Source organism: Dipodomys ordii, unplaced genomic scaffold (assembly GCF_000151885.1).
Source record: "Dipodomys ordii isolate 6190 unplaced genomic scaffold, Dord_2.0 Scaffold41, whole genome shotgun sequence".
NCBI lineage: Eukaryota > Metazoa > Chordata > Mammalia > Rodentia > Heteromyidae > Dipodomys > Dipodomys ordii.
In genome coordinates this window covers 5,599,117-5,612,267 of record NW_012267257.1, presented here as the reverse complement: position 1 = coordinate 5,612,267, position 13,151 = coordinate 5,599,117, and the positions used below count along the sequence as shown (strand labels likewise).

The 13,151-nt window shown below is 34.3% G+C and overlaps 1 protein-coding gene across 1 annotated transcript in view; it reads right to left on the bottom strand.

Moving 5' to 3' along the window:
- Hcn1 (hyperpolarization activated cyclic nucleotide gated potassium channel 1) overlaps positions 1 to 13,151 on the bottom strand; it is a 285,400-nt gene that overhangs the window by 121,444 nt on the left and 150,805 nt on the right. Inside the window, exon 3 of the mRNA XM_013018567.1 lies at positions 569 to 730. Coding sequence (XP_012874021.1) covers positions 569 to 730 — 162 coding nt within the window. The remainder of the gene's footprint in view (positions 1 to 568; positions 731 to 13,151) is intronic.

Sequence of the window (13,151 nt, the reverse complement as noted above, 5' to 3'; positions counted from 1 at the left end):
TAATATATATATATATATATATATATATATATATATAATATATGCCTTTAAAACTATTGCCAACATTGCCAAATGCACCGTTTCCATGAACTAATCCTTGTTATTCCCGGTAAAATAATGTGTTAAACATCAATGAACTTCATACATATCTCATTTTTTGTGTACTGAGGAATATGCCTTGGTATGTTTGACAATATCTACAACTTTGCTTAGAGAATATTAAAAGCTGAAAATAAAGCTCAAAACATAAAAGGAATTATCTGAGGAATAGTTTCGATAAAGCATGTATCATGATTATGTGTATATTTGTACTTGTGAAATAGAACATGTCCCAATACACACACAGAGCAAATCTTATGAAAATAGGTGCTGAAAGATACACATTGCAGAGAGCATGAGAATGAAATTGTGTTGAACAAAAAGCATGTGGTTTCATATCTATAGAAGCAAAGTCAAGAATTCTTTAAACATTTATGGATGAGGCAGCAGACTATTCTAGCATACGTACTTGAATGATTTAGGCAAAAGGTTGAAAAGGTAGGAGGTAAAAATAATACGAAGTACTTACAACCATTTCATTGAGTGACACCCAGCAATCTGGTGGGAAATCCTGCAGCAATGGGACCAAAAATTGAAGACAACCATCCCAGTGACACAGAAGCAGCATCATGCCGATGAGATTAAAAATCCTTACCACCGCACTAGCAAGGTCATATGTCATGTGGAATATCTGTTAACCAAAACATCAAATCAAAGAATTAGAGATCATAAAAAAACAGCTCAATATTAACATTAACAGTGCTGCCCTGTTTGTAAATGCTGATTTAAAAAATGGGAGCACTTTCTTCAAAAATAGAAATACAGATTTTGATTATTTGCCTTTATACTCACTGAGGTTGGCATTAAGCTTGATGAACATCATAGCCTTTTCAGTAAAAATAGAAAGGAATGAAATGTATGTATTATATAACATTAGTTTTGTCAGCTATTTTTTCATTTACTGTCTGTGACCCTTTGAGTCAGGCTGCTTGAAAACAAGTAAGTAAAATTAAAAAGATAGCTTTTTTTCTCTGCTTCTCATCCCTCAAGAATTAAAAATTATATGCAAAAAGAATCCATTACAAAATATAATCAATACAAAATGTAAATTAAGATTAAGATAATATTTGTTATTAGACAGCGCTCTAAACATTCACACAGTGATAAGAAGGATATTCTTAAGAGAAGATCACAAGGGCTCATAACTATGAGTATATGATTATATAAAATTGTGCTTATCAAAATGAACTCCAAGGAAGTGATGCTGTGGCTCAAGTGGTAGAGCGCTCACCTTGAGCTAAAGGGCTGAGGGACAGTGCCCAGGACCAGAGTTCAAGCCCCATGACCAAAAAAAAAAAAAGAATCAAAGTGTACTCCAAGAAATGGAAACAAGAGTTTGTTGTTGTTGTTGTTTTTTCTGTACTGTTGCAGGTTTTTTTTTCTTTCTTTTTTTTCTTTCCTTTTTATTACCTTTTGTCACTATTATTATTTTTTATTTCTGTACCCTTTGTCTTGTTTATCTGATTTGGGGAGGGAATGAGGAAGTATTGAAAGGGTGCCACAAAGGTTGAACCAATTCAGCAGTGATTCTCATTAGACTATACCTTGGAAATGAACTATACAATTTGGGGGAAGGGAAGTCAGAGGGGGAAAAATTGGGAGACAATGAGGGAGAGGGAGACACTATTTAAAAGGAAATGTACTTGTTACCTAACTCATGTAACTGTAACTCCTCTCTACATCACCTTTACAATAAAATTTAAATTAAAAAAGAATAATATAGTTAATGTTCTGTCTTTGAGTAAAATGGTTTTTAATTGTGTATATTGACTTTGAATAATTACTTTTTAGATAAAATTACCAGGAGTTGATTTAAAATGTGTAATTATTTAAGATGTTAAAACTAGTTGTGTTACTTGTCAAATTTTTATGGTGGGTAATATTACTTCATTAAAAAGAAAACATAAAAATATGACCAGTCATTATCTTCCAACAAAATTAGAAAATATATGTCCAGTTTTCATGTATAATTCCTCATTTTTTGATTAAAAAACTAGAATACGAACCTACTCTTTTTTCTTAAGTGGTTTACAGAATTCTCCCACATATAATATTTTACTTGTTTAGAATAACAAACCCTATTTGGAAACAAACCTACACTCTAGATTGATAGCCAAAAAAAGAAAAAAAAACAGTGAAAATAATTACTAATAAGTGCAATAAACAAATGTCTATATTAACACCTTGAAATACTGAAAATAATATGCACAATTCACCCCTGATTTCTCTGATTAAACACAATGCTTTTTTAGCTAACAAAAACTTTCTCCAAATAACAGAAGAAAAGAAAATCACCATGGAGTTAGATATACTGCAAATTAGAATTCCATATTTATATTTAATTATTTACTTATAAAATCATTATGGAATTCTTGTTACTTGAGTACTTGCAAGAAATAGAATAATGTTATATAATATATACTTCTGGATCAAAAAGGACATACTACCTTTCAGTCTAATTACTTGATTAACTATCTGAAACTGTCGAAATTACAAACTATAAGCATGATTGAACTACGAGGACTCTGAATGCAGTCTAGTGTGTTCTAGATCATGAAAGCTGACTTTTTTGTCTTTAAGAATTGGATCTTTTTGTGTATTAAGTGTTCAAGATTATTTACTAAATGGCATGTGCTATCGATTACCATTTCCATTAGGAACTCTTTATAATGTCTAAAATGTTCTCAAAAGAATCCTAACCATACAGAATCCTAACCATATAAACCCCTTCATAACATGTGAGAAATACTTTGGGTCCTTTTCTTCTGTGTCATTATGAACTTTTCTAAAAGGCAATCCTTAGATTTGAGGTTATCTTCTCCATCCCTATCCCTACCACTAGAATGTTAGTACTTGGCACTAGTATTATGCTAAATAATAATAATACTTTAATAACCAATACAATTACTAAATAATTAAATATTTAGTAAACAGTGATAGAATGTAATTTTGCATTAGATTAATCATCCTACTATTTTGTTATTTTTAATCTGAACACTCTTAAAATAGAGAGATTGTTTCATTTTACCAGTTCTCATAATGAACTGTAATAGTGGAGAAAATTTGGAGGAATATGTTTAAACCCATTTTACATAGCTTGTGAATTCTACTTCCATAGACAGAAACTTGCAGATACTCCATAAGCAATAAATAATTATTTTCAATTCTACTTTAATATTGTCCAAGAAGAATTCTATAGCATCCTTAATCAGATTGTTTTAAATTGTCCCTGACATATGTTTACAGTATATTACATATTTGGAAGAGTTTGCTAATGTATTTTAATCATATCCCAAAATAAGCCATGTACTACAATTTCTTTTATTTTCTGAGAGTGAATCTAATCCAGTAGTTTTACTCTCACATTCCTGATGTTGGCTATATTTACAGATAAGTGATTATTGATAAATATTTAGCATTTCATCCAACATATTTGCTTACCTACTGCCAATGGTAGACTTTTTGGTGAAGCAAAAATCTTAATTTTTTCATCACATATACTTTTGTGGAATATTAACTGAAAAGTACATAATATATGTCTTCAAATCCTGAAATAACCATTTCTAATCTTAGAAACAACAAATTTGCTAAGAAGAAAAGGGGAAACTTATTAAGGAAGCATAACTTGAAACCACAAGACCAGAATTCTACTCCTCAGTTTGGATTAATCAAGTCCCAAAAACTGACTTAGCTTTCCACTAAAATAAAATAAGGAGGAGCAAATGACTTCTAAAGTTTTGCTCTGCCTTTCTTAGGCTTCTCTACAAAAGGCTTGGGTGCTGGAAACTGGCTCCAATGATGTGGCATGGAGAGGAACTGAAATGACATAAAGGGGACATTTAAGAGGGGGGTCCCAGGGAAAGGTGTTGAGGTTCTGAAAGGCACCCCTTCCAAATCAATTGTCATTCTTGAGCAATTCAGTTCTCTCGTGAATGGATTATGTTTCACAGAGTGAGTTTAAGTCTTTCAGTAGAATGCTAGTTACTAAAGAGTAGTTTACTTTTAAGGTAGAGCAGCATCGTCTTTCTCTCCTTCAAGAGCCTTCCACATGTGCCCTTTACCCCTTTCTGCATTTCTTCTGTGATAGGATACAATGGGGTCCTTTCCAAAAGCTAAGTCAGTATCAGTGCCCTGGACTTCAGTCTCCAGAAATGTGAGACAAAATAAACATGTCTTCTTGATAAATTTTCCATACTTGGGTACAGTGTTATAGCAAGTGAGAATAATCTAAAGTAAATCTTCCATTGACATAATTCTATAATAGTTTTTTCCTTAAAGAGAAAAACAAGTGGATTTTTTAAGTTAAAATACAGACTTCCACTTTATCACACCGTAAACTATAGTTATTATTATATTATTATTACTATTATATACCTATATACCTGACATAAAACTCTTTTCTAAACAACCTTCCTTCATTTTTTGTTGGTAAAATAAAATGGAAATTAAAAGTAATAATTTTATTGATGTACTTGTTTCTACCTGTAATAGCTACTCAGAAGACTGAGATGCAGAACATGGTTCAAAGCCAACTGGAGCCCACAATATCCTATCTCAAAAGTAATCAGTAGAGTGGAGCACCCACGGCTACTTCTAGCTACTCAGAATGCTGAGATCTGAGAATTGCAGTTTGAAGCCAGGCCAGGCACGAAAGTCTGTCAAACTCATATCTCCAATTAACCTCCAAAAGTCCAGAACTGAAGCTGTGTCTCAAGCAGTAGACTATTAGCAGTAGACTATTAGTAGACTATTAGACCTGGGACAGCCCCCAGGTCCTGACTTCAAGTCCCAGGACCAGCACCAAAAATCAGCAAAAGATCTGGGAGGGGACTGTGGCTCAAGGTGGTAGAGCCTCAGTTTAAGTAAGCCATGCAAATATGAATGCAAACACTAATCTTGGCAAAAACAGATAAATAAAAAGGTGTAATGAGTAAAACCTGCCAGAGACCATTGTATTTAAGTCAATTTTACACTATCCCTCATAAAGTCCCCAGCCTACTCTCATCATTTTCAACATAGAAAGGCTGCAGTCAGCTCACTGCACCATCTTCCAAGTGAAGTTAATAGTGCAAAGAAGAGAAAGAAACTGTGAAGACAAAAACAATCCATCTTTCTAACTTTTTATACTGTGGCTATCAAAGTGACATCATGCATTGGCACTCCCTCCAGAGATTCTGGCCAGCAGAGCCAGTCAAGCTGAGAATACTCATTTATCTGAGTGGTTGTTATGTCAGAGATGCTCTGGGAAAAAAAAGCAGAGCTGTTCACTGCCTTGGCAGATGGCTTCAGAAGGAAATCACTAAGTACATAACTTTGATAGGATGCCAAAAAGATAGAAGAGAGAGAGAGAGAGAGAAAGAGAGAGAGAGAGAGAGAGAGAGAGAGAGGTACAAATCTTAGTGAAGAAACCACACATTCTGCCATTTGATAAAACCTAATGAGAGAAAAGCTTACTGGCTATACTTCCCCAAAAGGAAACTAAACCTTACAAAATAAACAAGTGTTGGCAAGTTGTCAGCAACAACCCTCCCAAAGAAAACAATTGAGTAAGATCTGCTCTATTGAAAAATGTCATAATTTCAGATTTAGAAGTGGGATAGTAAATAACAATACCCAATCAATTCGAATGATAGTACATCTAGATATTTTCAAACCCCTGAAGTGTCAAAATTACTTAGTTTATCATAATTTCTGTAAGTTTATTATTGTTTTGACTTTTATCCAGAAGGTCTCTTAGAAGGAATAAATCTTACTTGTGAAAACTGAATTTTCAAATCATCAAAACCACTTAAATATTTGCTATAGTCAGAATATAACCCTAGACATAGTTCACATGTCTCCAACTAATATCATCTTCCTCAAAGATTCCTCACCTATTTCAGTCGTAATCATTTTTTTTCTCTGCACCTACCACAGATTTCTCATGAATGCTGTTCCCTTTTAGTACATTCTGGAGTAAGTACCAGTTATCCATGAAGAAAGAGGAATGGTTTGGTAAGCAGAATCAGAATAAGTTTGAGAGTATACTGTATTTCCCTTTTAGTTCTAGATAGAAAATTATTTTTTCCACAGATAATTACAAATTCAATTTTACCCTTTTTAACATTCAGTGAAATCCAATTATTCCCTAAAAAATATATTTCACTATTTTAGTGAAGAGTTGGAAAGTTTTCATAATACTGGACAAATTCTGTGAATGTCCACAGAGGACAAGGGGCAAGCTATGGGTAATGACGTATGAACTTGTCTCATCAACCTCAAATTAACCTTTCCTAGGTTCAGGCCTCCTGCTCAATTTTTCTTTAGCAGTATGACTTCGGAATACAACTTCAAATATCTCAAACATTGCTTTGTACAGACTGGATCCAACAGTTTGTCTTGGTTTTGTTTCAAAAACTCATTTTTTAATTTTTTTATTAACTTTAAGTAGTTATACAAAGAAGTTCCTATTCTACAAAAGTTTGTGAATACAAAGTGTCTGACAACATTGTCACCCATCACTCCTAACCCACCCTTTCTCTCAGGTTTGTTAACGTTGAAGGATGTACATTGAAGTTTTGACTGCATTCTCCCTCCTTCTTGTTTTGCAAATTCTTCTAGTGTTTTCCAAAAAGTGCTTCTTTCTTTAGTGCACTGGTTTCCCACATTTTTTTTTAATCTGAGGATTTTCTTCTCTTAACTCTACTGAACTTTTTAGCCTTCTGCTATTTCAGGTATATTCCATTTCTCGCTTGATTCTTTAATTATGTTGAATTCTTCGAAAGCACAAGAAACCCACATGCATTTGTTTTCTACTTTCTCAGCAATCCTCTTTTATAATGTATAATTCCTCAATCTTTTATAGTGTCAATTCTACTATAAATGATTCATATAACTCAAGTTCATAACTGCACTTTGTCTCTGGGCCATTGTATTCCAATAAACTGTTGATCAATTCAAATATCAATAAGCAATTACTTAAATCAGTTTTATTTCATAATAGATCTTTCTAATCACTAAACCATCCTATCCTAATAATTATCTTTGGAAACAGTTCATGTTTAACCCACTTATATTTCAAAATAAATTGAGAATCAACTTGTCAAATCCCTCTCTCATTCATAAAATTAATTTTTTCTTGTGATTGATCCCACATGAAATCTCACTCTCCTTGAAAATGTAGTGAATGTGAGATCCAGGATTGCCATTATATGAATTAACTTTGATCTTGCAAGTTATCTGCTGAGATTTCCACTAGAGAACAAAATAATTTTCATGATGCCCAAACTCCTTGGCCATTTGTGATCTGTCTTTCCTTCTACCAAATAATGATACTATCTCATCTTTAGAAGCTACTCTGAGTTATCTGGGCATCATTTCCTCATGGCCAAGATATTCTGAAGGCTGAGATATGTGGACTGCAGTTCAAAGTCAGCCCTGGCAGAAAAGTTTGTGGCACCCTTTCCTCCAATTAACTACCCCAAAGCCAGAAGTAGAGCTGTGGCTCAAGTGGTAAAGTACTAGCTTTGAACAAAAAAGATTAGGAACAGAGTCCAAGTCTTGAGTTCAAGATTCAGGACAGATAAAAAACCAAAAAAGTATAATCTGAGTTCAAGGCAAACCAAAGTTACCAAAGTTGTTACAGTGGCTTTATTTTTTTAATTTAATTTTATTGTGATGTACAGAGGTGTTGCAGTTACATAAGTAAGGTAATGAGTACGTTTCTTGCTGAACATTAGTACCCTCTCCCTAGTATTCTCCCATGTTCCCTTCAACTTGACTCCCCTCCCCCTCAAGTTACAAATTTCATTTCCAACATAGTGTTTTATAAGTATCACTGTTGTATCGGTTCACGCTTTGTCCTTTGTCTCACCATTTTGTCATCCCTCTTCCCTTCCCCAAATCAGATAAGTGTATACACAAGACAAAGGGTACCAAAATAAAGAATAGTGACAATAGGGGATACACCAAAGCAAAGAAAAAGAAACAAAACAAAAACTAAAGAAAAAACAGATAACTTTACACAGTACATTAAAAACAAAAACAAAATGCAAAAACAAAACAATGTTTTGTTCCCATATCCTGGAGGTAATTTTGATTAGCATCATTTTATATGGTCATATGAACATAGCTATTGGGCTATTGTGATCCTCTTCTAGGATTATCTTAGACATATACTAATTATTACAAATGAGGGAATCCATGAAACCTATGTTTCTTTGGGTTGGACTTAATATGATTTTTTCCAAGTCTTTCTATTTCCTTATGAATGGGGCAATGTCATTCTTTCTGATGGAAGCATAGAAATCCATTGTGTATATATACCACATTTTCTTGATCCATTCATCTACTGAGGGGGCTTCTGGGTTGGTTCTATATATTAGCTATGGCATAAAAAATGTTTCAATGAACATAGTTGTGCTGGTAGCTTTAGTGTAGCACAGTAGCCTTTATGTAAGAACTCATCAGGGATTTCACTTGTTGATAGTCTACTCTTATGCTGTTATCATATTTCCTATCTTTTTCTTAAGTGGTGATTTTTTTTATTCATACTTAATACACTTCTTCACTAAAGGCTTCTATGATTTCTCCTGGGACAGAATTAGGTGCTTCCTCCCAGAGGATAGTCTATACTTCTGTAGAAGTGTTTAATACATTGCATTAATTGTCTATGTATCTGTGTTTCTTTAGATGGTGAACCCTAGAGATAAAGGATTGCATTCACAAAACAGTGACTTCACATACAGTTACAATATACAAGGAAGAGAAGGGGTAGAGGGGGGATGAAAACAAAACACAAAGAAAGGAAAGGAAGGAAGGAGGAACAATTCCCAGTTTAGAAACATGTAATATGTTTGTGCAGTTCAGAATCTCTACCATAACAAAGAAAATTTGTACTCAAATTTTCTTTATGACTCCTTCAATCTATCTTTGTTATATTCGTTATCACATGAATATCTACAGAGACGATATCATCATTTTTGCCTTGTCCTCATTTTGAGCCTTTAGTTACCAAAATTTAGTTCTCTGATCACATCAATTTTATAGCCATATTTTACTCTCCATTGTGTTACTTTCACTGTAGTAATTTTTCCCATTCTTTGAGACCTAACTATTAAAAGTTCTATTTAGCCAGGCACTGTTGGCTCACACCTGTAATACTAGCTACTCAGGAAGCTGAGATCTGAGGATCACAGTTTAAAGCCAGCCCCAGTAGGAAATTCTGTGAGACGTTTTTTATTGTGAAAATACTGTACAGAGGGGTTATAATCACATGAGCAAGGTAATGAGTACATTTCTTATCAAGCATTGTTGCCTCCTCCTTTGTTTTACCCCTACCATCCCTTCCCTCCATTCTCCACAACTACATTCTTCCCCTCCCATTCCCCCACTCCCCACGCCTCTACCCTGTCTTGTAAAGTTCGTTTTTTGACATAGCGTCTTATACATCTCCTTGTTGCAGTGGGTCAACCTGTATCCCTCTTCTTTTTCCCTTCCCCTCCCCGAATTATACCAACATCAAATACAGTGAAAACAGGGGTTATACTGTGAGAGAGGGACAGAAAAAGCAACAAAAATATCACGTGGTACCTTATAAATATGTTAGAAACAATAGCAAGAAAGAAAAAACCACTTGTGTCCTTATCTTGGGGTTTATTTCCCTTAACATCATCTTATCTGACCTTTTCTTATCTCCAATAAACCACTCAGAAAACAGGAAGTGGTGCTGTGGCTTAAGTGGTAGAGCAGTAGCCTTAAGCTGAAGAGCTGAGAGACAGCACCCAGGCCCTGAGTTCAAGCCCCACAAGGGACAGAAAAAAAAGTTCTATTTATCTCTTTCCCTTTTCCCCACCCAGCATCACTGCCTTTCCCACCTAACCTAACATGAGATTACTTTAATGAACATCTTAAATGATAGGTGATTGCAGGCCCCATTATTTGACCTCTCTATACATTCACCATGTTACAAATGACTAGTTTTCACACTGTTTTCTGTTTCAGAAAGTCGTATTTCTTTCATGCTCCTGTCATATTCTCATTTCTTGGGTCATTGACATATTGCTATCCATTAGCTCATTCTCTACAATGTCTAGTTTGAAGTCTCCAGGTTCTGCTCTGCTGTTGTATTTTCATGGTAATATGAAAATTCTCAGGGTGCTCCAAGACAGTTTTTCTTCATTTTCATTAGTATGTAAGAGCTTTCATAGATTTCTAGGAAAATCTTGCAACCATAAAACTGCCTCATGGTATGAACGCTCTCTAGATATTCAACAAGGTCTGCTGGGATTGTCACATTCCTGGGTAACACACTGGAATCTCCCTGAAAGGACCTTATCAACCTTCCTCACATCAATTACTAGAATGTTATTAACTTCCACCTATACTGAGGAAATATTGTCCTTTAAACATGGTTGCATTCATCCTCTTATACTGGAGTGTGATGCACAGTGTCATTTTTATTTTCTCTAACACCTCTTCTTTTATGGATTTAGTTTCCATTTTTTGTTCTTCGAATAGTGAGTCACCTTGCTTCTTTAATCACCTCCACTATTCTTCCATAGGCTCTTCCCCATATTCTCCTCATCAGCCTTTTAGTCTACTTATGTTAAATATATATTGTGTTCTATCCATTCTACTAATGTCTACTTCCCAAACATACTCAAACACTATTTATACAAGGTCCACTTCTTTATATTGACTTTGTAAATAAGTTTATCTCCTATTTTGTGCACATCAAAATTTGCACATATTGTTGGTATTTAATCCACTGTACAATTTACAAGCTACATAGGCCTCACCTCTCTACACTCTCACCAGGTAACAAATTCCTGTGCTCTTACATTACTTTCTCTTTCTGTAAAGCATATATCTTTCTTGCTCCTGGTTTATGTTAATTACTTGGGATTCTCATTCTCTGTTCTCTCAAGTTGGAAGAGGTCAGGTTATACTCTCCATATGTTGCTTGACAGAATCCTTCCTCATTCATAACTCCAACTATAACTTCTTTTAGGTTTTTATTTAACATTTTATTGTCAAGGTGATGTATAGAGGGATTACAGTTATGTAAGTAAGGTAGTGAGTACATTTCTTGTCGAACTTGTTACCCTTGGCTTCATTTTTCTCCCACTTTCCTCCCATTCTATTATCTCCCAACCCTAAGTTGTACAAATCATTTCCAACATGTTGTTTTATGAATATCGCTGTTGCATTGGTTCCCCCATCGACCTTTGTTTCACCATTTTTTGTTCCCCATCCCTTCCCTAATTCAGATAAACATTTTTTGTTTGTCTGTTTTTTCTTTATTTGGCAGTCCTAGGGCTTGAAATCTGGGCGTGGGCCTAAGCATTGTTTCTAAGCTGCTTGTGCTCAAGGCTAGCATTCTACCATGTGAGCTATAGCAGCACTTCCAGCTTTTCCTGTGATTAATTGGAGAAAAGAGTCTCACAGACTTCCCTGCCCAGGCTGGCTTAGAACTGTGATACTCAGATCTCAGCCCCATGAGTAGCTAGGATTACAAGCTCGAGCCACCAGTGCCCAGTTCCAACTAAAACATGTAGTCAAGCTATTTCACAAACTTCACCTCTGCTGGCTAGAATAGTCTTAATTTTGAAGCCCACAATCAAGTCATTCAGAAGATTGCTGGTTTTATTAATATTTTCATAGTCCACATTTTTATTGTCGCCTCTAAAAAGATGCCTCCTAACTAATGATTTTTAAGATCATCATATTGCATTAAAGGTGTGATGAAGAGGAGCTCCTTAATTATAACACAGAAGATCCTTCATGATCTGGCCATCACTTACTTATCAGACCTCATTTGATTCCCTTTCTCTTAGCCTACACATTCATTTTGTTCTGTCATCTCATTTGTAAAATTTATGAGTCACTATTCTTCCTAGTCTGGGGTTATATAACCACTGTCTCTATTAAAATATAAACTCTTGGATGGAAAGGATCATATCTTACTACTTGAGAATCTCAAGGAATTTGACACATATTTAATTGGAATAAAAATAAGGAAAGGGAAAGTGAATGAAGTCTACTATTTATTAATGTTCATTCAATTTCAATTCCTGTACAATACAGTGAGTGTAAAGATTACATAAAAGTCACCCTTTTTCAAAAAATCTGCATGACTTTGTGGATGTATTTATTTTGTGTCCATTTTATAGAATCAAATTGAAATATTTGTTGGTTATCAACATTGTAATAGTGACTTGTATAATAAGTGCATCAACTATTGATTAAATTTTGATTACACATAATCAATGTATGAGAGCCATTTTAATTACTTCTCTAGGCATTGTCACATGCAATAATAAAGTTGCTATTAAGCAGGAAACTTGTTTATGTGTTCTGTTCTGAATGCATTATATTCATGCAAAAATTCTTAAACCTTACAAGACTGTCAATATTTGATATTATGATAACGCAGGTTATTTCAGATCTTCAGATTATTTTGACTGAACAACAACAAAAAAACTAGTTTCTGCTGATAGTGGTGCTGACAACATAACTCACAAGAAATTCCAGATCCATTACCAATTTCAGTAACAGGCTATCCTTGTAACAGACACCTAAGCTGTGCCAAAATCCACTCTAAAAAATGAGATTTGGACTTATTCCTATTGAGTTGGCACTATGTAAACTCAAAAGAATTCAGGATTTTTGACAAGTTCTAAGTGGAGGAATTTAAAAGGTTACTATCCTCATAATCCGGGATTTCACCCAGCATTCAAACTAACAAATCACTGTCATGGTTTGAGCAAAATCCAGCATTGGTTCCTGCCTCTGTATATTCCTTTCAATTTGGTGTATTTTTGTAGCATGGCAGTTCAAAGAAGATAATATTTTTATAGTTGTTTAGTAATTTATTTAAAGAAAAATACAAATCACTTTAAGATTATGAAGAAAGAAAAGTTTTAATATTCTTTATACTTAAATTCTTGTATTTTTATCACAAATAATTGTTTCTAACGCCCTTCATAAAGGTCCTCACCCGAGGGCTCAATTTCTGTGTTCAATATTCACAATGATGTGAGTTTTTAAATTTTAGGGTTAAATGTTACATG